The sequence below is a fragment of the Antennarius striatus genome, chromosome 8, assembly GCF_040054535.1.
Source record: "Antennarius striatus isolate MH-2024 chromosome 8, ASM4005453v1, whole genome shotgun sequence".
NCBI lineage: Eukaryota > Metazoa > Chordata > Actinopteri > Lophiiformes > Antennariidae > Antennarius > Antennarius striatus.
Genome location: NC_090783.1, coordinates 20,840,558 through 20,867,465, shown reverse-complemented (window position 1 = coordinate 20,867,465; position 26,908 = coordinate 20,840,558). Strand labels below are relative to the sequence as shown.

The 26,908-nt window shown below is 38.6% G+C and overlaps 1 protein-coding gene across 4 annotated transcripts; it reads right to left on the bottom strand.

The window, feature by feature from the left end:
• On the bottom strand, window positions 1-26,241 carry rab11fip4b (RAB11 family interacting protein 4 (class II) b). 4 transcript variants are annotated; one of them, XM_068322082.1, is made up of 18 exons: window positions 25,797-26,241; window positions 17,381-17,631; window positions 16,055-16,240; window positions 14,426-14,560; window positions 12,820-12,855; window positions 11,857-11,956; window positions 11,530-11,633; window positions 11,300-11,440; window positions 11,043-11,124; window positions 10,484-10,621; window positions 10,247-10,402; window positions 9,238-9,318; window positions 8,638-8,781; window positions 4,999-7,968; window positions 4,387-4,442; window positions 4,188-4,301; window positions 1,162-1,260; window positions 1-819 (listed from the first exon to the last, which is right to left on the bottom strand). In XM_068322082.1, exons 2-14 carry the CDS (start codon window positions 17,596-17,598, stop codon window positions 7,852-7,854), a joined length of 1,638 nt encoding a protein of 545 aa, XP_068178183.1. In that variant the 5' UTR covers window positions 17,599-17,631; window positions 25,797-26,241; the 3' UTR covers window positions 1-819; window positions 1,162-1,260; window positions 4,188-4,301; window positions 4,387-4,442; window positions 4,999-7,851. The 4 variants fall into 4 exon arrangements, with proteins under 4 accessions (XP_068178183.1, XP_068178184.1, XP_068178185.1 ...); XM_068322083.1 differs by lacking the exon at window positions 4,188-4,301 and having other exon boundaries at window positions 1,162-1,306; XM_068322084.1 differs by lacking the exon at window positions 4,188-4,301.
• Between the last annotated feature and the right edge of the window lie 667 nt (window positions 26,242-26,908).

The following is a 26,908-nucleotide window of genomic DNA, read 5'->3' as shown; positions in this document are numbered from 1 at the left end:
GAAGAATTATTGATTTATTGTAGTTGTGAAAAAGAAAATGAAGGTCTGAACAGGCAGATAGTAATCCATAACAATGTGGCAACAAGTGGGAAAATAGACCAACTTATTACGACAACAGTATTTCTATTTCATATTAACTCAGATTTACATATTTCAATTCTGGGAGTCCCGTCAAGAAAATTATGTGTGTATTACGCTGAGGAAAAAACCCCAAAAACATAACCATTTACAGCAACGACAGTCACTGAAGCAGTACAAAAGCAATAGATGGAGTCAGATAAAATCATTTAAGATCACAGGAATATAACAAATTAATATTTAGCAATACAACATCAAATCTAAAAGCTGAATAGAAATTGTGAAATAAAAGCAACCATAAAAGAACAATCTGACAACCTAGACTTCAACCCATGACATTATTAACAGTTTTTGAAGCTTTGCATTTATGCTAAAATAGAATAAATTTTAAATTGAGAGGAAAAATAATACGCTGAATAAGCAAATAATAGTCAAACCTGAAACCTGTTTCATCCTTCAACTATTTACATTGCCAATAACAGCTGACCACATTCACAGCAGAACTCCTCAGTTAATTCAAACATAGTTTTTCCTCTTCAGCATTAAAAAAACAACAACACTTGGTTCACACGTCTGCATCTGCAAACTGGCCCGGCTCAGTGGGAGCGCTACAGCCGGACCGTTGGATGGGACACGCGTGGCGCACGGCCAGAGGGTAACAGGCTTTCAGGGGCAGATAAACTCTGTTCATTTGGTTTGGCGTCAAACCCTGTAGAGCAAACGGGAGCACGTCCTCTGAATCTGGAAGGGGGCACAGATTAGCAGTTTAACACTTAAATCCTAAAAACGTCTGGAGTAGAAACATTTTATAAGATTAACCCTGGAAAAGGTTCAACTACCACTTTGTCATACTCTTTCGTTCATGCACAATAACCCGGTCGTTTCATCAGGAATCCAGCAGGAGAGGACAGAAATATCACCTGAATGAACAATCTTTCTCTAAATAATGTATACAGTAGTAATAGTAGGACAAAGTAAAATGGACTACAAAGCGTACAATTGCTAATGTTTACCATCATCTCATGTATTTTGGGATATCAGTATGTATTGTTAATGCAATGCTGTGAAATATGTTGTATCTACCATAAGGTCCGGCTCCAACGTTCAGCGTCTCCCAGTCTGTTGGTGGCAGCGTCACATCTTGGATGTCATTTTTCCAGTTCTTCTCCATTTATGGAAGCGCTGTATATGAAAGACCAAAGGTCTCAAGTCTATGAATACGACTTGGCTGAAAAATAATCAAGGCGTATCACACAATATAGACACATTTCATTTTTGAAAACAAGACACTGTGGTATGTTTTTCTTTTAATAACAAGATGATTGAATGCCTTGGATACTGAAAATGTCAGCGTTCTATTTTTGTCACAGAGCGATTTCTGTGATTGCAAGAATAATTTATCATTCTGGGAAATATATTCGATTGCCCCGTAACTTAGACAATAAATCATAGAAACCTTGAAATCAGTCATATTAATTAATCAAAGGTACGGTTATTACCTATTAGAACTTCTCTCGGCAAACAGGGAGAATGTTTAAAGAGTTTTGTAAATGAACACATTTATCCTCTCATAAAATTGGAACATTTATTGTCTTATCCGATTTCCTGATGCACACAATAGCCTAAATGTATAAATACCACAAGTCATTAATCGGATTAAGTCTTGGCCTCACTCCTTTCCTTATTGACAATCAGCTGCTGACTGTAGCTGCAGTGTGTTTGAGTTTTCCATTTCCAGTGTGAAAACTGGCGTGTGTACCGCCTCACGCTGAAGTCATATAAGAGAGAGTCAGGTGACGGGTGTGTGCTCAGTGTGGCTTTACAGGTGTGGTGGAGCGTTCCTCGCCTTCTACCCTCATGGAGCATACCATTCTTACACATTGTGTCACCCATAACGCATTTCTGAGAAGTTCCTCATAAGTGGAAAGAATGGAAGAAAAAAAAAAAAGTTTGTTGAAATTAAAAACCTTTTTAACGTGGATTTTATGAGTCACATACATATAGAAATATATATAGAAAAAATAAATATATCAAAAAATAATATATAAATAAAAAATATAATATAAATATATCAAAAATAATAAAATCCTAATAATAATAACAACGAAACCCTCATTAGTAATGATGTTTTACCTTTACTGAGAACAAAAACTGCCAAAACAATACAACAACTTTATTTGACCATGGCCTTAAATACTTGAAAGAATTAAGTTGATTGATTTTATGGATTATTATCAAGTAAATCATATCAATATCAGGGACAAATAAATACATAATGTGTGATTAATGAATTCAACAACCCCTGTTTTACTATTACAACAACCAGACATTAAGTGGAACAGATGGGTTACAAAACAATGAAAAAGTGTTTCAGTGCAACCAGGCAGGGTTCTTGTCACTCCGTAACCCTCCTGGAGGGATGGAACATTTTGTTTTCGGTAGTGTCAGTTCCTACAATCCTACAATGTTCCACAACTTCACATCTGGTGACTTGCAATGGCGAGGATGCATGTGATTCCCATCATTTTACTACTTAGCAAACCGTTCTGAGATGTATCCCTATGGACGAGTGTGCTGATATGCCAGAAGAGACCCATCCCTTCATGAAGAGAATTATTTCATCACATCATAAAGGTTATCACTCAAAAACAGTCTGTTTTCATTTGCACTGACGCTTTCCTCTAAGAGGAGAAACGGACCAAAATCAAGTCAGTAAGATATCTCCACAAAATATCTCCATGTGAAACATTCCGACCGACAAAGGATGACTCATCTGACCAGACTTTCTTCTACATCCACAGTCCACAGAGCTCTCCGATGCACATTCATCATTGTAATGAGTGATTAATGCACTGCAACTCTCCAATAAAACCATCCTCTATGTAATCGATGGCCTGTTCCTGCAGAATTTCTGCTCACATCCTTCTCTGACATTGTCAGTGGCTTCAGGAAGTCATCCTTATGGCTTTTCTTCACATCTCATGCATCTCACCAGCATCACATTCATCAAATGCACTTCATCATCCACAGTTTCAACCCTGTTTACTGATGTATTGTCCATGGATCCAGAAAGATGTCATCTTTACTGATGAAAGAATAGACAGTCGAGCAGTCTGAAGCTCCGTCCTCCAAACAACAAACCCTCTTTCAAAGTCACCACTTTTATGCCCAGCTCGTCTGTGAACATTCATATTTGACAAATAAAAGGCAAAACACTGATGAATGAATTGATGACGAGGTACCCTTGAGCAAAGCGCCGTCCCCCCAACAAGCTGCTCATTTGGGGGGCACCAAAGATGGAGCTGCTAGTCACTCTGACTCCCACCTGTATTTACGACTTGCTTACAGGCCCCCTTGTGTGTGGATCATTAAAGTGTATTAAAAAAAAAAAATTGTGATCTGACCTGTTTGTGCCATGACCATTATATGACTATGAAAACTATTTACTACCTGTTGTAACACTTAATAGCATCAGCACAGGTATTTCCAGTAACAGGCTGGAGGTTGTTAAAATAAATTACATTATTCTACAAGTACTTTGCTAGTTGATTGGAAAGTGTGTGACAGCAATCCGACTGACCTCACCGTGGCTGAATCATGACTGAAACATCTTTTTTCTCTCAGTAAATACAGTAAAAAGTTGAGAATCATTACTTCCTGAGGTCTTCGTGACTGTAAAGAGAACAAACCTGTTCTGATTTAATTTCCCCAAGTCAGCCCAGATAATGTCCCTGTGAGTTACCATTGACTTCTCTTGGCACGTTTGTATTAAAATCTCTATGAACAGAAACCTCGAAACAGATCTAAAACTTAATAAATAATGTGTCACTATGACAAGATTGGATAAAAATCAATGAATAAAAGAAAGCAGCCTGAGATCATTTCCTTTTGCCAACTGGATATAAAACCACAATGAAATGGTTGTGCCTTTCATTAGTTTGATTTCCACACAAATCATACTTATGTAGTGAGTTTGAAAGTTTGTCAGCATGCATGTAGAACAATACACACTTCTCTAGACTAAACAGTGGATGTTATGTCGCCATTTGTTCTATATTTGAGGCCTCTTCATATATATTTTTAAATTTTTTATTATTTACATCGCTTACCTAAACAGATCACGCCCAAATTCATCAACCACGTGCGGCCATGCGCTAACAGCTAGCTCCGCTGTCTTATGATTGGCAGCCACGCTTGTCTTTTAAGCAGCACCTAAATAAACCCTCCATAAAAAACATCAAGAACAACAACTTATCGCCATAATAATGTAAAAACAATTGATCAGTAACTGTGTTCTGTTTGATTTACCTCCACTGTAGAACTTTTCGTTTCCACAGGTCAACCGGTCCAGCCCGAGATGATTCCTGGAATGGGAAGCAAAAATGGTAACGCACAAAAGTGCAATCGCTCTATGATTTCATTTGTTTTGGTACAGATTTAATGGAGGTTCATTGATAACATCATTCAAGCAAAAGGTATATACTATTTAGACCATAAATAGTCTAAAAACCAATTTTGTGATTAAAATAAATAATACAACAGCGACCCCTAGCGGCGTCCAGCCGTAACGCAAGCTGAATGACCGACTTGTCTGCTGCCCATCAGCCCAAACGCTTCCACGTCACGGTGCTATAAATAGACTGTTACAGCTCTAAAAACCTGTTGAGTCAAGAATTAACCTCCACATATTAAAAAGACTGCCTCCCCGTGACGTAGCATGTAGGTTTTAAACTTTTCCAGTCAGCATTCATTTACTGATAAATTAGACAGAATTACCAGCCCTGAAAATTAACTGTAGATGGTATTGTATATACAATGTCTCCTCTACTCTACTGAAATGAAATAACTAGAAAAATGCACATCAGTAAGTAATTTATATAAAATATAAATACAATATTCATTACAATGATTGCGCCTTACCTTCAAAAATTTGTAGAAAAATCTTTCCGAGTCCTCTTATTTTAGGAAGGATCCTTATGCTTTCAACGAGCTACCTCCCTTTTCAAAAAGCAAGGCCACTCAACAAGTTTGGTGCTGAGGAATGTGACTGGCCTGCATGGAACCTGACCTGAAGCTCATCCCATCAATCTGGAAAAAAAAATCCTTGCAAGCAGGTTTTTAAATTGCATTCCTACCTGAGCCTGGGCTGTTGAGGCATTACGTTACTACCACTAGTGTTTGTAATGACACTTTATATCACAGATGCATGTAAAACTGGAGTGAGTGCATTGCTTTTTACATGTTTTTTCCCCAACAAAAATCAACAAACACAAAGAAAATTCTATCCCTCTTGCATCTGGCTGACGTTCAACTCCAGCCATGGGGGTTTATTGCATTTTCATTGCATCCAGTGTAAATGTTTTATACATACCCAAACGCAGTACATATGTAAGTATATTGATCCATTCTGTCTATCTGCCTCACGGGTCAGGGGTCTGCTGCAGCTTATCCCAGCTGGCTACAGGTGAAAGGTAGGATACACCCCTGGATAATACGCCATTTCATAAGACACCTTTAAGAACATAATATGTGGTTTATTATTTATTTTAGAAATTGTCTTTACCTGGTAATGACAAGAAATAGATGTTTGAAATGATCAAATTTTAACAACATCATGACCCAAGCACTGCTATTTATTTTTACTATGACATCATCACAGAGCTACAAGTAATGAATGCGAGTCAGATTTTACAGCTTAACTATTTATTTTTATTTTCTCACCTAAAATGGCACAAGTAGCTAGAGATAAAGGATTTGTGAAGCATAAACAAACAAAAAACCAAGAAGGATATTAACATGAGTTGTTAAATAAGTTACTGTTGCTTGTAATGATCACTATTTCATTCCAAAGGTAGGAAGACTACTTGAAAGCTTAAGGAAATCTATTTTGAAGCAAATTGAAAAGCAATGGACTTACCGTGTCAAGCCAAAAATAAAAAAACAACATAAGAAATACTACAAACCATTCCTTCCAGCATTAAAAAGGTGTTACTGTGACACAATACAGCCCTGCGTACCATATAAAGCTTTGTACTCTATCAATTTCCTAATGGAATATTTAAGCTATTACAAGTTCTTAAAATGTACAAAATAGTTTCATAGTATCATAGAAAAAGAGTGGTGAGTGGCACATGAATACAAATTATAACTATATAATTACAGCATTTACAAGTCAAGAAAGTGTCAGAAAAGGATGCAGCTTCAAAAAACTAAATCTTTAGCGACATTATTTTGAACATCTTCAAAAAGGCACGACAGATGAAGAGGAGTACCATGCAAAATGAAACAAAACTTCTTTGTGCAAAACTTGTTTAGAATAATTAAATAATACAGCAGATCATAATTGTTTCCTGTATCCAAACCCTACCCTCTTCATTACAGCACTGAATACTGTGTGTATTACAGCTGTTCTTAAACAATCACATTGATTTAATGTCAAAAAACTGTCCACGCAGAGTGAAATATCCAGTAGTACATTCAAGATATTTACAGTTTTAGAGCATTTCAGAGAACGATCAGTTTAAAAAAAAAAGAAGAGAGCAATAAACTGAAGGCCACACTGAGACATCTTTCGTACCACAAAAAGGGAATCTCCTGTACACGTACAGTATCTGAGATGATTTCACTGAGTATAGAGAGATGAATCAGTAAACCCTTCTTACTGTGGTTAACTGTCACTCCAACCTAAATCCACCAGACATCCTGTACATTCATATCCTTACAGTTCTGTGCAACATCATTGGGTCTATTGCTCAACACAGCGCACAGTTTTCAAGCTTATGCATTGCTAAACAAGTAGCAGCCAAAGCAGTTTAAGTTTCGAGACGTTCCTCAGTTGCTTCAGCTCCATAAAGTGATGTCTCACCATTTCACTAAACACAATAAGGACCACTTCTCAGTGAAATATGTTCACTATGGGACTGATTGACGCTGCACATGCTATTGCAACTGTTCTGGAAGACATTTTCTGAAGATCAAGCAAAAAGACAAAACTTTTCCCCTTCGATTAGCCATCAATGACTTCTCCAAAACCAACCTTTTCATCATCTTGTAAAAGATGCTTCACGTTGTATTCATTCTCTGCCCACTTGCCAATATTTCTCTAGCTTTTTTTTTTTTTTAAAACATACCTGTTCAAATATGTTCACATGGGTTCCTCAAAGAACGCCACTGAGACAACGGAGGTGGGCTAGATGGTTTACTAATCTGACTACACTTACATGGTCTACCTCCATGACTCCGAAATATGGATTACCATTGATAATTAATTTATCTATTTCGCCTCTGATTCTGTCTACGTCATTCCAAAATGTTTGTCTGCTGATTATACAGTTAATAGTACACCAGTGTCCTCTAGATCCCAGTAAGTCCAGTAAGTCACACAGTTTGACATGTGTATAAGACACTGAGTAACACCAAAGATCTTTCAAAGAGCGCCGAGTGATGGGTATCCCTTGTGATCAGTTCAAGGTTTTGACAGTACCTAGAGTTCACAGCATTGAAAGTGAATACATAAAGAAGCACAAATCAAGTTGAAGAGCCATGGTGTAGTCTGCCGTTAGAGAGCCTTCCCAGTTAGAGAATTTGTTCAAACAGCAGGGGGCAATGAACGTCTGCTTATTGTATATGTTCCAGTTTCTACAACACTGCAGTTCTCTCTGTTTAATGTCACAGATTCCTCCCTCAGATTGCAGCTTCTGATCCAACAACTGGAATGAAATAATTGCCATCCTTCTGAGAATCGGAAAGCTTATCATTCCAGTTGTGTCAATGCTACTTCTTGATTTCCAGGATGGAGGGATTATGGTCTAGGATGGACAGAATGATTTTGTCCATGTACTGCCGCAGACGTAAGTTGATTTCTTCCTGCTCCTTCAGAGCTTCCATTAACTGAGGGGGAGAAATATGTCAAATGTAGTTACACTTCTGTTTAGTACATATTGTACACTGTTATATATGATCACAAATTAATGTTAGGCAAAATGATCCTAATACATTCATAATATACATACATAATCCAGAGCAATTAAAGAACAATTAATGAAAACACCTCCAATAGTTAGGCAAAGCCATTGTTATTAAATATAATCATAAATAATAGGAATACAGATTAAGGGATTCAATAACGTTTATTTTTGTATAGATTTATCTTCAACCGCATTGATTAATTAGTTCATCTTTTGATTTCTAAAAATTTTCTAAAAACATTCAGTTTTCTAACACATAAAACAAAAAAAAATAAAAATAAAAATCAGAAAATCCTGCCTGAGCAGAAAGATAAACCAAGTCTAGCATTTCTGCTTTCAATGACTTGGAGTGAATTGTTATAGTTCCAATAATTTTAATAGTTCTAACGCCGCGACACAGATTTCATACCTCTGACCTGTTCTACCTTCAGTTTCCTGAGCGCTACCAGTGTCTACGTGAGATATGCTCACAATGATGACTTCTTTATAATATATTTTAGATTCACATGTACAACAATGACATCACTGTTCTGTTCTGACATGTCGTAGAAAAACAGCTGTGTTCAGTGTGACATACAGCAAATGACTTTACCTGGTCTCTGGATGCTTTATCTATCTCTGCAGCTATAGATTGGGCCTTCGTCTGCGTGGCAAACAGCGTTTTGGCTTCATGCAGACTGAGGCTGATGATGTGACCGTTTAGCTCCTCATTCTGCTCCCTCAGCTTCTGGTTCTCCTAAAATACACAAACAGGACGACAGACAAACGAGAGGGACTTTAAAATGTGAGATGAGATGAGTGCCTGTTTTGCAATGAGTGTCAGGATTGATGAAAATGGCTGCTACTCAAGCGTCACTCAACCCAGACGACAATAATGCTGCACATCTTACAGCCCGTCATTCAGGAGCAAACACAGATACGCTTCTATATGGGCAACACCTACAGGAAAGAACAAGGGTTATGTGTGTTACAGAACAAACAGCTCCTCTGCTCTGTCTGCTGTGTTACAAAAGCTTGATGATTAAGTTGCCTTTGAGCACTGAAAAGAGGTCAGTTTGCTTTCCCTTGTTCTCTCCTAAACCATTAGAGTGGGAATTGCAGCACTGACCCCGAGTCAGTCCAGACGGATTCACACTACATCTTTGTGATTAGTGGTTAATCGGGAGGTCAAGGGTCACAGAAACAATTTTACCATCAGACCAGGGCAGAGCTGAGCCCCAGATAACACCAGGTGCTGGAATTCAGGGGGAATAAAGTCCTGGGACACAAACCTCTGGACACACACAGACATTAACAGAGGTGCACAGGCAGGCAGAAGATGGTGAGCTCATTGCTAAAGGTGTGGAGGGACACTCTCAAAGTAGAGCTGTAAACATCAGGCAGCCATGGAAAAACTAATAATTAAAACTGTATGGAGTAGCTTGCGTTGGAACTTGAGAACATGACGTCTGATGCATATCATCATAGGGCATGAAAGTGACTCACAGGATTAAAACGACCTGAAGGAGTGTGGAAGGAAGTCTTATCAGACAGAAAATCTGAAATTCACTTCCTTATCACCAGTGTTTACTTAACGCCTGGTTTGCTCTCTTTACATGACTAGAAACAGCAAGTGGGAATGTCAGACTCAACAGAAGTGACAGTTCAACTATGTAAACTGACACAACTAAATGACATGCACTGCAGATATTCACAAACTGTTATGTGAAGTCGGCCCACTCAATATTCCTTTATTGCCTCGTCCTCTCAGGAGCTGTAGTACTTTTAATAATATAGAAAGTGTGTATGCACTGCGCAGCTTTGGTGCAATGGCTATTGTGTGAGGTAAACAGTAACAACACAAGGACTGACTGAACCTGCATTTATATACATATTGTTTCATCTGATCTGATGATAAAATAAATGTAAAATACCACAAGAAAAAAAAGCACATCCATTTTTTCAGTTTTTCCCTCTACCTCTCAGACTTTCTCATACTTTGTCATGACTAAGTTAAATTTGACTAAGTGAGTAAGTTTCCCTGACAATAAACTCCCCTGGGGAGGTTTCTCCTCAGAGCTCTTCTACTTGATCATCTTCCTTCTTCCTGGTGCCGTGGGCGTGACGGTTTTTGGTCTTAACCTGCTCTCCGGTGAAGATGTGATCATGTGACTGCGTAACAAAGCAAAGCTGGGCACAACATAGATACCTAAATAGGTTACCTGCTTCAGCCTCTTGACCTCGTGCTCCAGCTCCACCTCTTTGGACCTGCTGTTGAACTCAGCCAGCACAGAGGTGCTGCGGCTGCGACCAGGCCTCTCCGTCTCCAGCTTGAACAGCTGCAAATGCTCCAGCTCACGACGCAGGTCCTCTATCAGCTACACACAAGAATATGAACAACTTAATAACCGTATAACATGAGACCTGTACCTGATCAACAAAAAAAACCTCCCTCCTACCTCCTGCATTTCTTCTTTTTCTTTATGGAACTGTTGTCTGTTCTGTCGCAGTTTATCCATCATTTTTCTGTATAGGTCCATCTCATCCTTCAGGCGTAAACTGGTGTCCTCCAGCTTGTCTGTCATCCGTTGCTTTTCCTGAGCAACAACAGACATACATGCAGTTACTGCTTGAAGTAAATTTGTGTTACAGGATCCAGCAGTGTCGAATCAGGCAGATATAAAGACACTTAAATAACTCATTCCTAATTATAGAATATTATCATTCAAAATAAGAAAGTTCAAAAACAGCTTTTGGCTTTTGAAGGTTTTCATATGAGAATTAATTGTATATATGTGAGCATCTTCAAAAGTGTGGATTAAGGCATTTTAAAAATGACTCCCAGATAGGTTGTAGAATAAGAACGACAGAGCAAGTGACATTTTCTTTTCCTTTATTCTATTTTATACATCCCTTTTCTTGACAGATCTGTTTTTCCATTATCGGATTATCTTTATATTCTTACCAGAGTGACATCACTCATGCTAATAGCTAAAACAAAATCTAAACATGACTTACCTCATCCAGTTTCTCAGTATGTGATTTGAGACGGCACATGTGAATGGAAAAATCGCTGTTTTCCTCCTCCAGCTGGTTAACTCTACAAACACAAAACTCTACACATTAAGTCACTTTCATTCATCTATTGAATTTGCCATTGACAAGCACATCCAAGGTTTAAAACCCACGAGATATAACATCTCTCAGCTTCAGATGCTTTGTTTTAAAAGTATATTTAATAGACCCTAGATGTGTATACTCTAAGTGTTTCTCACCTGTTGGACAGCAACTCTATCTGTGTGCTCTTGTCTCTCTCTATCTTGTTGTAGGCTTCTCGGTGCCTCCTTAACTCTTCCTGTAGATTTTGTTCCGCTCGCATCTCTTGGTCTTTCAGCTGCTCCTCCAGTTCATGAACTCTGGCATCACACACATGTCACTCAATACAAGCACCACAATTAAACTAAGACTAAGAGTCACAAACGGAATCTAGTTTTTCAGAATTTACCTGTGTACTAGTTGCGTGTTGTCCTGCTTCAGCTTGGACTTGAGATCACCGTTGGCCAGAATCTCGTTCTCAAGTTCTGCCACTTTCTTCTCCAGAAAACTCACCTGACAGAAACAGACTGGTTCACTGCAAGCTGAGTTTACACCAATTATGTTTAAGGATGCATGCACAGGAATGCTGTCCATGAAGAACATACCATTTTATGCTTAATAAGTATGGGTCTATAGTCAAAATTTAAATGATAATGGTGTAATCAAGTATGCAATTGTCATAAATCTTCATTTTCTACACATCTGAAACATGGTGAGGACAAACAAACAATCATACCTTCTCATTGATGTCAATGTCACAGGAGTCGATGCTGTCTCTGAAAAGGTCTTCTGTGCTGCCGTTACTGCTGCTCAAGTTGCTGTTGTGAAGCAGCTGCCTGTTCAAACACACACAAACACACACACACTCAAATCTGCTGAATCTGAAGAGAATCAGGTGTAGAACAGTTGGTTCTCAGTGTGCTTGCATACTTGTGTGCAGGATGTGTGTGTATGTGAGAGAGAGAGAGAGAGAAAAAGAGAGAGAATGTGATAAAAAAGAGTGCATGAGCGAACAAAAGTGTGTTCCCTCCTGCAGTGATGTAGATGATATAGGACAAAAAGGACAGTGTCGACCTGCGCAAACACAAAAGAAGAACAGAGGAAAAAGAGGAGATGCAGGAGAGAAGAGGAGTTGAAAGCAGAAACTAGGAAACAGAAAGGAGACAATAAAAAGAAGAGTGAACTAAGGAGAAGAGGAATTTAGAGAGGAGGCTTGGGGAAATAGAAACAAGATGAAGAAATCAGTTCAGTGGAAGAAGCAGTAAAAACTGACAAAGAGAAACAGCAGAAGAAACAGGGGGAGAGAGCCAAACAGTATATTGAATACATTCATCAGGTTACTGACAGGCCATTTTCATTCTGTCACTATAAATCACTGTGGGTGCAAAAAAGGTCAAAGTCTGGATACAAAACATGGTGCACACTAGTGGACTATGAAAAGTTGAGGTTTGCAATTTCTCCCCAAAGAATTAAAGAATTAAAAATTTTAAATCATTCTTAGTTTCAAATAAGATTCATTCCATTCAGACATTAGTTAGTCATAGCACAATGATCTAGGGGCAATAGATTTATTTTGTCTCATCGAAGAAAAAAATGAATGTAATCATGTCACATGCTATACGTCACAGGACAACGACGATAATAATAACGATAATAACAATAATGATAACGCATACACAAGCAGGATGAGATGACCTACCTTCCAAAAGCAGTGCTGGAGATTTTCCTGCTGGGGCTTCAAAGAGAAGAAAAAAAAAATCACAATCTTTAGTGTGTAATTCTGAATGACAAAATTGACTCTTATGTTAAAATACTCTTATGTTAAACTTACTCTTAAATACTGTGCGCTGCTCAGTATACTACTCTTACCTGTCTGAATGCTGCTTCAGTTTTTAAGTTTCATATTCATTTTCATAACCTTCAATCCATGCCATCATGCTAATTTTCTTCCTTATCAAAATCGACACCCTCCACAACCATATTCAGTATCTGCATCCTGTGAACGCACTTTGTTCCATTACATCTGATTCACTTTTTATTCTCTTTCCACTCTCCAACTCTTTTTTTTCTTCCTACCTCTATTTCATTATTCATTGGGGGAGGGGGGCATGGGTCTAATTAGAAGGTCCATGTTGGAGTGTTGAGCCTTTTTCACTGCAAGGAGTGATCCTGCTGAGTCAGCAGAGAGTCCATTCAACAAAAGAAGGTAAACTGACTCCTCGATCCACAAAACATTCAGAAACGTCAGTGAACAATGTTTTGTCTGCAGAGATCTCACAGACTACATGTGTGTTAACTAGTGGGTGTGTGTGCGCAGATGGATTGTATTGGTCACTAATGGATTATGTTTCTATAAATAACTTCTCTTTTACAATGGTTGATGAGGTAAGCATCAGGGCGACAGCCTTATGTAACGATCAATTCATGTTTGTGTGGGTGTTTATGTCAGGAGAGACACTTTTAATCATCACTTGAACAATATCAGAGGACTTCTAAAAGCAACCATGAATACACCTCACTAGCAGAGTATTAGTGGATTTATACATTTGGTATTCCTCAGTGTGTATCCTTTACCACAACAGTGTGGTCAACAGTTGCTGTCATTTAAAAGGCATTAATTTATTTTAATTTCTATTCATGTTTTTGTGTTTTTGATATGACATTTTTTGGTTGTTTCCTGTTTCGGTTTCATAATTTCTGCCTTTTATTTCTGTCTAGTGAGTCTTTTTTTTTTTTTTTTGTCTGCATGCATTCTCATAGTTTAACCCCATAAAAAGGGGGTCAGCTTTTTTTTTTTTTGATCAATGCTTGTTTTAGTCTTGCCGCAAAACTCTTTTATATATTTTATTGCGTGCGTGTGACCATCACAGGTCCTCTGTGGGAACTGAGTTGTTAGTCTTTATTAGAATTTCCCATTGTGAACCAGATAAGGAAGTGCTGCACCTTTTTTTTTCTTCTGTTTTTAGTTACATAAAAATAAAAGAAACAAACAAAAGCTTCATTTTCTGGCCACAATATCAGTGGTTTTATTTTAAAAGACATCATCTGCGTTTATTCATTTTCCTTTGTTTTTCACAAAGATAGATCATCCTACTTGTTTTGAGATTGTAGGTTTTTTATTTAAGGAATCGGTATTACGTGGATGCTGCAGCAGATTTGACCTCTTGTGTGTCAGTAAAGGAAACACATGCACTTGATTAAATTTAACAAGAACAGGAACAGAACAGAACATGCAAATTTTAATATGTAATAACAAACATTTGAGGGCTGTTGAATTAGTGCAATATTTGAAGTGTGTGTCCTACCTGTTTGCCTTGAGGTTTTTGAGGCGAGCTTCCAGGTCATTTAACAGGTTGACCTTTTTGCTGCACTGTGAACAGTAGACATCCATCAGGTCACCAGTGTAATGCTGACGTACTTTATGAGGTGTCTGGCCAGCACTGTAAACAGACATAAAAACACGATCAGTTGTTTTTAAAAAAAATGAATATAGGTTGATAGGATAGAAAGAAAACCCCAAATGAGTCAAAATACCCCCCCCCCCCACAGGATCTCAGAACTAATAGCGCTTATCTTGAAAAGAATATTTTCATCTATGATTGTAATCTGGTGTCTTCAATACTTTATTATATTAGAATATAATATAGAAGGCCAACACTTTCTAAAAAAAAAGCAGAACAATAACCTCTTTGCAGCTTTTTCTGCCAAAACTAAATTTTCTTGCACCTTACAGGGGAGACTTAAAATCTCAACCTCAGAAACTAAAAATGCTTAAAAAGCAATCAATAAAATGATGAGTGTACCACTTGGTTCTTTCCCATGATAACCTGAAAAGGATGCTTTGTAAATCTGGGCCTCATTTTGTATTTAAATCTCCATGCCAAACTTGATTTGCCTAGTAGGAGCATAGTGCAGTATTTTCAACTGATCAGTCAAAAGACTTTATCTCCTCAAATACAGGCTTTTAATGAATATTAAAATGGCCTCAAGGGTAGAAACTCTCCAGCTACAATGCTACAGTCAATCCTCAGAATAATGAGCCAAGAAGTATGTGGAGTGGAGCTTCAAGTGCATACATGATGTGGGAGTGGAAGCTACTAAAGCAAATATATTTTTAAATAATTAAATTGCCTTGAATGTATTCATATCCAATAACTCAGGCAGCTGTGAGTGATATCTTTGACCTTCTGGTTTTTCTACAGTGAATCGCTGTCGGTCACAAAGCGAGTCAGAATTTGAATTGAAGTAAGTCAGTAGTGACACATTAGTGACAGTTTGCGTATCGTGTTTTCCAATTACTCTTACAACAAACTCCTTGGTAGTAAAAAGTTATAATAAGCAGGTTTTAATATTTAAATGTCTGGTATGTGTTGGCTCCTCGGCGCAGGGAGTAGCAGGTTTCGAGTTTGAGTCCTTTCAGTGTGGTTTGTATGCTCTCCCCGTGTCTGTGATGGTTCCTGGCTTCCTGTCACCTCCTTAAACATGCAATTTAGGTACATCGATGACTCCAAATTGTCCATAGGTGTGTGTGTGTGTTTGAGTGTTTGTTTGTCTATGTGTGTCCCCATGATGTGATGGTGATGCACCTGGGGTGTACCCTGCCTCTCACCTGTGACCCACAAGGTGGATAAGCAGGTTGACTGATTACGGTCATCTCATGGATGGATGGAAGTTTTGCATGGCTATGTGAACATTTTCTGAATAGACATTCTTCAGGTGTTTATTCAGTAATGGAAACATAATTATCAATAATATATTCTATTTCTGCTCTGACATCCTGCCACCCTCTCTTTCAAAAGAGCACGCCTGCTACTGTTCCCAGAAAATTAAGTTTTCTTGTTTGTGTGGTTATAAATTTAGGTTAAATGTTAACTTCACTTTAAAAATCCTGAAAAAAACTGGTCATATTCTTGTGGTGTCCATTTGTTTCTTACCTTGATGAAACCGAGGAGCTGAGGTCAGAGTAGCCGTTGGTACGAGTCTCGTCCTCCAGACAGGGGCTGCTGGGAGTGTAGTCCGGCTCCTCTCCTTCACCGTAGTCCTCAAACTGCTCCTCATTCAGGGAGGCCGAAGAACGCGTCGACAGGTCAGAGGTTACGGAGATGCTGGTCTGACCACACCTAGGGGAAACAAACAATAGTGCAATACTCAGATTCCGTATTTATTATTTTATCAAACAATTAGGATTTTGCTTCACTACTGACAGACAATTGTCTGACACCAATGACAGTTACTTTAATTCTAATTTGATACATTTCACACACAAAAAAATCAATTCCAAACAGATACATCACACAGAACAAGTGGTAGAGACAGGTAAGATGACAGTTTTATTTATTTCAGAGCCTGAAAGATGTTTTTATTTTGAAAAACTACTTGATTCTCTGTTACATCCCTCTACGTTAGTGGTCCTCAACCACCGGGTCGCGACCAGGGACATTAGTACCAGGTGGCAGAGAAAGTTTGACCTTCCTTTTTTTTATGGATTACCAGTCTAAAGATGTTTTATTATGAAAAGTGTCATCTGTATGGAATGACGCACAGACAAATGCGTGCGTCTGTAGCGCTTGACAGGTCTTGGTCAGGTGACAAGTTACCAGCCATTAACCCTAAATTAAGTGCTCACAACAGTGATAACCCTGCTTCCATTTCCAACCTCCTGTCTTTGTGAAGCAGGATTTTCTGCAGTGACTGTAGAGAAAACCAAACTGCGGAGTAGACTTGACGTCTGGAACACTCTCTTGTTACCCCTTGATCAGCGGTCCCCAACCACTAACTCTCATTATTGTAATTATTATTATTTGATTGATTTGTTCACCATTTTATTGGAAATGATCAGTATTTCTCCTACGTTGAATGCACTGATTGTATGTCGCTGTATTTCAAAATAAACCTCATCAGTGCAGTCACTTCAATCGAGTTTTCAATATAATTATTTGTCACAATTATTTAGTTTACAGAGATGTTGATTATCAATTTATGAAAAAAAAAGGTTGTTAATTATCTGTTGATGTCTGGATTTTACATAAAACCACTGCGGATGATTTATTATTAGACTACAGCTGTCCTGGCGTCATTAATGATTATCAAGCAAATGAAGACCGGTCCGTGAAAATATTGTCTTAGATGAAAAGACGCAAAAAAGGTTGGGGACTGCTGATGTAGACTTCAACAATAAACATAAATAAACATTGAATGAATTTAGATTTAGAGGCATGAAAGACAAACAAGATACTAAGAGCCGATGGAAAAGGACTCACTTGTCCCCAGGGAAGAAGAGATCCCCCAATACGTCTTCCTTGTCCCCGGTTCTGATCAGGGCGTCAGGGGTGTCAGATCCTAGTGTGCTTTCTACAGCGCTGTCTCTGTCCGATTCCCTTTCCTTGGCCTCGTCTGCTACCTCCTCCTCTGGTTCCTCCACTTTCCGTGGAAACAGCTGGCACTCAGGGACCGGGTCAGGATAGACCCGTGTGCACATGATGACAGCCCAACCTGGTTCCTCTTCACTAACCTGGAGTATGATGAAAAAAGAGGAAAAAAAGAGAAGCAGTTTGAGTTTGAGTGGATTAACAAATCAACTGATAGACACTGACCCTTAAAAACAGAGACATTAAACTAAATTTGTTTCTGAAGCAAGTATGAAGACAAAGCAACAGTGGTATTAATGTTTGACTGTTTTCAGTCATTAACATCCTTCCAAAACACCTCACAATAGTTCTAGTTTAATCAACATCAAGGAAGAGACCAGTGACAAGAGGTATGGATGCATCGAAAGAGACGAGAATTATAGAAGTACAGTTTCAGTCTACATTATTTACATTTGTGTTATCAAGATTATCCATTTGTATCTGAAAAATTATTTGTATTTTTGCACCCACATATCACATGCAACTACACACAAGCACAAGCACGCCTTGAACAACTACATTAAAAAAAGTATTGATTTAACAACAACAAAAAAAGAGGATCTGGGGTCTGCAGCTGAATCACAGCGTAAAACAAAAGATGAAGGTCTGATTACTTCCCTGCAGCAGATGTAAAGGTTAGATGACCATTGTAAAAAAAACTGAACAAGCTAACAAACTGGGGAAGTTTTACACCTGGTGCGGTTGTCGAGAGGAAGAGAAAAGGTTTTTCATATGAGAAGTGTTGTGTGTTAAATAAAAACCCCAAAAACTAATGGTGTCGATCTATCGTTAATACAGTGCCTTCATTCTTCAGTAGAGTTTGAATGTAAAGTGTTATGATCATTTAAAGCTCTATTTAATCACAAAATAACTGGGGTATTTAAAGATGATTACTTTCCTTTGTTCGGGTGAGTTTGTGTCAGTGAGCTGGAATGATAATCATAGAACTGTCAATCAAGACCAAGTAAAAAAAGACAAAAAATGCACATTCATCTACCAGGAGGTTAATTAAATTATCTGTGAGAGTTGTTGTTGCAATGACGGTAATATCTTGCGGTGTCTGCATTTATAAGCACGCCTCTTTGTATCCTTTCCCGCACTAGAGAACCTGGAAACTGTAACAGAAAGTGGTTTGATTGCCTCGAGCATAAAAGACAGTAAACCTGTCAAACAGCATCCAAGCTGCCCGTGTCTTTGAACTGCATGTGATCTTAACCACAGAGGCTCCGCCCAGAGACTTCCTGAAGCCTGATGCGCCTTTACCGAACATCAGCCCCTAAATGGGCTTAAATGGTTCTGTTAACATTGGAAGTCTTTCTGTATTTTGATGGAAAACCTGTTATATTGGAAAACATCTATTTCATACTACTGTATACTTTTTAATTGAAATAAATTCAGCTGACTAGCTATAACACACAATATAATTATTTCCAATATTGTCAGTTGATTCTTATATATTATATTACCACTAACAATACTGAACATTCAAAACCATGCCATTCATTCATAATGATATCTTATAGTCCTACTACATACAAAATACCACTATCGTTAAAAAAGTAAATTAGGGGTAACATAAAACAAACCTGTGGTCATTCTTAAAGTTAATCTATTACTCAACCCGGAGAGAACCCCCACAGACACGGGGAGAACATGCAAAGTCAGCACAGAGCGGGACTGGCCTTGCTGTGCAGCGACAGTGCTCCTCACTGTGCCACCCACATTGAATATATTTAAAATATATTTAAAACATTAATGAAAGTGGGTCATTGGTCAACTTTCAAGTCATTAACTTTTCACTAGCTGTAGGCCACTGACTTAGGAACAACCCATTACAGTGCGCCGTTGCATATTCGCGCATCAACGATTGCGACTCCACCTCATCGCAGATTTTATTTTATTGGCTGACGGCATCCGGACGTGAGCTCTGTTCCAACAGTCTCGGGCTTTTGTGAGACACAAAAGTGCTTTAAACAGTCGGTAAGAGTGTGGGAAAAGAATACAGATAGAAGGTGGTTCAATATCAGTATGGGGAGGGTTCATAGACGTTTAAATTACAGTAAATAATAGGATAAATAGATTCCAATCTGATCGCGGATTCCTCAATTGCGTGTGGTTCCTGGAACGCATTAACTTCTAAGAACGAGGGCGCACTGTATGCTGGACTTTTTACTTCACAGAAGTCCATTAATTTCAAATACCTTTATCTTTTGTGCCCAGGTAATCTGCACCTGAAAGGCCTTTGACTGTTAACCATTTTAGACAAGTGGACTACACCATACTTTCTTATTCTTTCATCTGGGATTCATTTTTTTGGTTTCCACAGAGAACTTTCCATTTAAGTATTCTTGATATATTTGTGCCTGGTTTATCAGTTCTGTGGCCAAGAGGAGTTTTTATTTTAATTTTTTAAATTTCATGTTACTGTACTAATCTCCGTAGGGAAATTATTAAACCACTCTATCACTCCAAGTACTGGGAGTTGCTGTTTGGGGCTTGTTATCTTTCTGTAGAACCTTTAGCATCTGGTTAAACAGTGGTTTTCTACAACCACTGTAGGTCTTGGATATGCCTTTGTTTCTTTCTTTAACCAACACGAACAGGTATCCCTGGGCTCAATTCCGCGAGCAGTTGCTGCCAGGGCAACCGGACTTGTTGTCCACCCACTTGTGACTGCTAGTTCATTAGGCCTCTGAACAATCATTTTATGTCTCTTGATTTTCTGATGGATGCTGTCAGCAGTGGAGTGGCACTCTTTTGGTGTTTGATTCTTTTCAGTTGCCCCTGTGGCAGACAGGTCACTGTCCTGAACAGCATCCAGAAGACTGATGGTGGTTATCACTGGTCTACTTTGGATCACTGTCCTTCTGCATTCCTCTCCTGGATACCAACACGGTATGGAAGTCATACATTTAATTTGCATGTTTGATTTGGCAAAAGTTTTATGTTGGATGCCCTTCCTGACAAAACCTCTGTATTTATCCGGGCTTTGGACTGGCAAAATAAGACACTGGCTTGTGCCCCCTACATTATTCAGAGACAGACCAAAATGTTAACTTCAAATTTTTATCACATGCGCAATTTCATTTACTGTCAATCAGTATTTAAATTATTAAACCACCCAAAAAATACTACAAATTCCTTGTGAGCATCACAGACATCATTTTTAGGAACTCAAGTAAAACATCATTATTTCCATGTTGTATACAATAAATTAAATAAAACGTGATAACATAATAAATTTGTCAGTAGGTTACATTACATTACTATCAAATATAATGTAATTTGAACCACAACTGTAAATTGCAGAAAAGAGGTAACAGCAGTAATAGGACGAAATAGATTAAATAAATAGATTTGAATTATGAAGAAGTATTTCCCTCCAAAGCAAAACTTAAAATTAAAATTTAGATTCACAGTGAACACATTAGGAAAAAAAAGTTCATATCTAAGCCTGCAAGACAAGAGGACAGCCAGCTCTTACCCTCATCCCTCCTTCAAGATTCAGTCTGATCATGGTGCCTCACTACTGGAGCTTGTCAAATGGTGTGATTAAAATCATGTTGACCTTATTGAATCAACTTCCAACACAATACTGAAAATAAAGCCAGTCATACCCACAGCGGAGAGGTGCAGACTGTGAGGTCATACAAATAGCTTGGATTTGTAGGGATGACAAAGAGTGTATTTAATGAGGAAGCCAAGATGTTTTACTGTCGGTGAGAGAATTTTAAGCGAGAAAAAAACAAAAATATATTTTTCTTGCATTTCTTTAATGTCTTTTTCACTAAGTACATGAACAGCCTGAACAGCATTGTTAAGGTCTAATCCAAGATTACTGAATTCCAGCAGAGAAACCTCCCTTTGTGAGATTAGAGTGAAAAAAAGGCAAAGAATTTCATAAGAGACCTCATCATCATGTTTCGTCGACATGAGTTCAAGGTGATGCCTTCAGGCTACTGTTACTATTGTATATACCTCCGAGGAAAACCAGCCCATAGCAATCCATCATTGTCAGTGCCTTTTACTTTATTATATAGCATATTTAACTTTGTATTTTACTGTCTTTAATAGATCTTGCTGTCCTTCGTTGACCTCGTTTGTTGATCTGTGCTGTTACGCATGCATATTGGATGTTGGTTTGTGTGATTGATGGGCTAAGTGGTAAATGAATTGCCATTTTTGGCATCAAGAAAGTTGTGTGAATCTTAATCTATTTTTTACAATTCTGTCAATGAAAAGATAACCAACAAAAAACACAAATCATACTTTTTTTTGTAGCCGACTTCATTCCTCCATAGCGATAGTGATTACTCGTATTGACAGGATAATCAAAAATATATGCAAATGCTTTGCTTATTTCCGAGTGTTCTGTATGGAATGTTCTGGTACTTAGTTAATATTGTACATACAAAGTAATGGTCACAGTGACATGGATGAGCCACAGAAATTCACTTCATAACAGCATTCCATCTAAAACTCATCAAATGCCAAAACGCTTGATCAGGTTGAGCAACAACAGCAAACAAGTTTCTTGCAGCTGTAAAGTGACTCTCCTTGAACCTTTAGTCAACAAAGAGTGTTTGATGGTAAATAACATTTCAGTATGAAGCACATCAGTAATCATTAATCACACACACAACATGTGTGTGTGTTTGTGTTTGATATCCATGCATTGAAAAGCTTTATTTCTTTAAATGGGTCAGACTATGAGTGGTAAGGGTGGTCAAACACTTTTAGAAAAAATCCCGCCATTAGAGTGAGATTTCACATTGTCACTCCTTCACTTTCAGTCATTGAGCATTTGCAGCACATTTTGCAGTTAATTTAATTCAAAAGTAGGTATAAGGTTGATCATCTGTGTAAAAACAGATGACATTTTCTATTACATGTGTCGTTACTGTTGCTGGTTTATTGCTTAACTAGTTGGACAGTAACCACCTTGTTGTTACACAATCCAGCAAAACTAATTGTTGTGTAAAGGCAGAGGAGACAAAACTAAGATGCTACGCCCTTGTAGGCAGGGACCGGAAAAAGCAGATGCATGACCTAACATCACCTGATTGATCCACACGGGAATTTTTGATTTGTCATGAGTCAGCACCAAAAATCAATGAATAATTAGAACAATAAAACAATTCAAAGGAGGGGAAACATGGAGAATTGGAATGGAAGACGGAGTAGAATTAACAAAAGCAAGAAGGTCAACAGAGAAGGAGCATCAGATCGAACTCCAAAGAGAACTTCTGTGTTTGACTACATGAGAACGTATCTGCCTGTATGTCTGTATCGTTCAACTCATATGGTAAACCATACTCTTCCTCTGCAAGCACCAACGTACATTACACAAACGGGAGGAAATGACTCATACTGTATGTCACTAGGATTTTGTTAAGTCGTCATTTGAAAAGCAAATGTGAAACGAACACACCTACTCCAAAGAAATACGGAAACATTGCAGAAAAATACCTGAGACGATGATATAAAGCACTTCTTGCTTAAGGTTCTTTGGTAAATACAAAAACAGCAGGTAAATCATCCACACTGCTGACACACACATATACATCTGCACATTTATAAAAGCACTTCTCCACTCGGCATTTATTTCCACCTGAGTCTCAAGGGATACCAGTAGCCGCTTGGATTACCAGGAATGTTGCACTGGACAAAGCACAATGTAGGGAGGGACTGGAGCAGCACACTGGGAGCTGTGTCAAGGTAATCTCAATGAAACCCAGCTAGGATTCACCCAGGAAACACCGAGAGGCATGACTGAAAAGATATTTATAATGTGTTTGTGTCTAAAAAAAGAAGGAGACAATGTATTTCAAAAGTGGGAATATACGAAAATCAGCAGTATATCTCAAGAATAACAGTGCACATAAGCTCCATTACAAGAATAAGGGGTTAAAACAAGGTAGACAATGTGAAGAGACAGTAATTACAACACATTAGTGCTGTAAGTTAAATTCCATGTTTGTTCAACCAGTCACTGATCAAGGAGAACTTGAAATACATCCCGCAAACACGTTATGATGTCAGACAGAGTTACTGTCATGTTGAAATGAAACTATAACACCAGGTAGGGTGATGTGTGTTCATGTTTATGCGCATGTTTGCACATGTGTGTGTGTGTGTGTGTGTGTGTGTTCCATTACCTATGTTAATAAATGTCAACATGCAGTGTGTTGGATCCCTAACAAAAGCTACACATGAAACCACAGAGAAATATAAATGAAGTCCTAAACAGACTCATACAACCCACTGGGATTTTACTTCATCACTTTTATTACATTCCATCAGCAAAAAAAACGACTCTCAAAATGTCTCAAGATGACATCTTTAGACTTCTTCTCAAGTTCAACCAAAGATTTGTATTTATAAATATAACACAATATTTAGAAGGAAGGCCTACAATTAACAAATTTATGAAACGTCAAATGTTCTTTTTGACTAATGGTTAAACAAATTTTTTTTCATCATCATCATCATCATCATCAGTTATGTAATTTAGGATTGCAAGAACAGACGAGAGAAAAGGCACACCACCCTGACAAACATGTTGCAGCCCTGCACATATCGGTGTTCAAACCCGTTGTCATCTCAACCAAACTGTATTGTGATACCCCAGTCATCAAATAACATGTTTTGTCTTTGTCTTAAGTGACTGGTTGTCAGCACTCCGAAAATGGGCTACATTTTATTGTGCTGTTAGGGCCAAACCCTCGGAAGGTGATCGGGCCTCTGCTTCTTTCTGAGTTTTTTAGTGTATTTCAACAACTCATTTCAAATGTACAGTGAGCAAAATTACAAGAAGCAAATCAGCTTCTGCAGGTGTTCAGCAAGTTCAGAGATACTGATACAGTGAAGATGTGAATTTGTTTGCGCTGAGATAACTAGTGTTGTTTGTGTTGTTTTGTCAAGGGTGTACTCTTTCTTCTCTGCCAATATCAGTGTAACAGAAAGTAAAGGAGGAGTGACTGCTTTAACTCCTGCAGATTAGCCTCCATTCATCCATTACAGCTCAGTGCTGAATGCTAATCTAGTTATTCTAGTCCTGGTGCACACAGTATGCCAAAAACACCTGACTAAGACACTTGTTTCAAGAAATAAAACCAAATAACCGTAAAAGGAGTCACAACTATAGTCAACTTTATGGATATCCGCAAAATGATCTCAGGGGAAAAATGTTTCCAGTAATATTTTGATGCCTGGAAGTAACTTCCTGCTTGGCTGAAGACAGGTAAATCTCATTATGTAACGTACGATCGCCAGTCGGCGAGGACAGAGTATTCAAAAGGGTTGTCATCTGACGTCACCTTGCATTTGTAACACTAAAAATACAAACACGAGTATCTGCTTGCTGCAAACAGTACATGACCAAAAAGGCTTATAGTCCTCTAATGTAATCACATATCTGAGATCGTATATATGTCTCTGGATGGTAAAACCACCCTTTAAAATCGTACCAGTCATGAAGACAATGACAGGATTGTGATGTTAACATTATAAATGTATAAAAACGTAAATTAAAATACTTTTGAATATACTATTAATTTGTAAACCCTTTTGTGTGTGTATTATGTGTATTAGTACACCAATATCTTTTGATGGACTGGTTCGAAACATTTCATTGTTATGGTATAAACTTACTCACTTTATCGTGTCAATATTCTAACAACAATAAGTAAGTGGACTAACGTGGAGATTTCAGACACTTTCCCAATGGATTTTCAATCTGTACTTCTTCTCCCAGTTAAAAGGGTGTGTGTTTTCTGTGTTTTAATTTAGTCTTTGTGGCTGTCTGTATCTATACTGTGCCATGTCCTTCACTTTCTCTCTCTGTGTCCCTCTCTCTCCTTCCAGCAACCCTGTTTTCTCATTAATCCCATTACCATCAGAGACATGCTGAACTGCACTGGAGTCACCATCAACTAAGGCAGGACCAGACAGATGACTGGGATAATAGAACATATGAGGCAACATCGAACAGAAGAGATAGGACAGTGATACAAACATCAACTTCAACTACATGCAAAAAAAAAAAAAATTCAAACCCAAAATGGGAGACAAAAGACTTTGCTGAACCCCCTCTACTCCCCCCAAAACTCACCGGTCTTGCCCCTTCTCTAAAAATTCTGCTACCAATAACAGCAGATAGATAACAAACCCCCACATGTCTCTCTCCTTTACTTTTGTTCCCATTCTGTCAAGTATTCTCTCATCATCCCCATTTTCCAGCTGGGTGGGTGCAGTCTGGTTTGCTTACCCTGTTTGTTAGTGAGGGGAGTCCATAGTCTCAATCCCCCCAGCTTTCCTCCAGCCAAACCCTCTTCCACTGGTCATCCACTCACACACACACACACACACACACACACACACACACACACACACACACACACACACACACACACACACACACACACACACACACACAGGTGTTTCCTACTCAGGCAAGAGGAGGCGTCAGAATAGTCCAAAGGGTGAGTCCATGCTGGTGATAGGATTCAAAAGGCAGCAGAGGAATATTCCAGGATGTAAGGTTCACTTTAAAACCGGCTGCCTAGACTCTCCAACAACAGAGACTGCGACTGTCTCTCCCTTTCTGTAACACACACACACACACACACACACACACACACACGCACACACACACACATATACACAGGACAGACTCTGGACCTCACACCCTCTCTAGCTGACTGGTTCGTCTTACTCACATTCACACAGTGAGGCTCTAATCAGGCAACAGTTGTTGAATTCATGGCCCCACCTCCTTCCCCCGCCCTCCCCTCGCTGGTCTCTTAGCAACTGGCTTCTGTGGGCGGGGCTTGTAAGAGTCCTCACATTGCTGCACACTCTGCCCTTGGCTGCCGCCTACTCAGGCTATATTTGCATATCAGGCCCTGCCCCGTGTCTCTGCTCTAAAAGAGGCAAGTTGCCTGCGTGGGGGAGGGAGGGGGGGGGGTTCCTCCTAAGCTGAAGCGGTTTGTCTTCAGTGATGCAGCAGATTCCACAAGATTTGACAGAAAGAAAACGATGACTTGATTCGACACGAAGGACTGAGAAAAAGGGAGGAGGAGACATTGAAAGAAAGAAAGACTGAAAAAAAGAAGGTTTTATTGTTTTTTTAAAAAAAATTTAAAAAAAGAAAAGAAAGAAAGACTGAAAGAAAGAAGCTTTTATTGTCATTATACAATTGTACAATGAAAGTATAAGGTTAGATGGAGAGTTGGTTAGGAGCCGCTTCACCTTGGGTGCGCTTGCCACTAAGGGCCAACATGAGCTAAAGTTCCTTAGACACATGTTTTTCGTGATGACGGACAGTAAGGCCAGTGTAAGTAAGACCATAGATCAAAGCTAGTGCATTGATCTACCTAT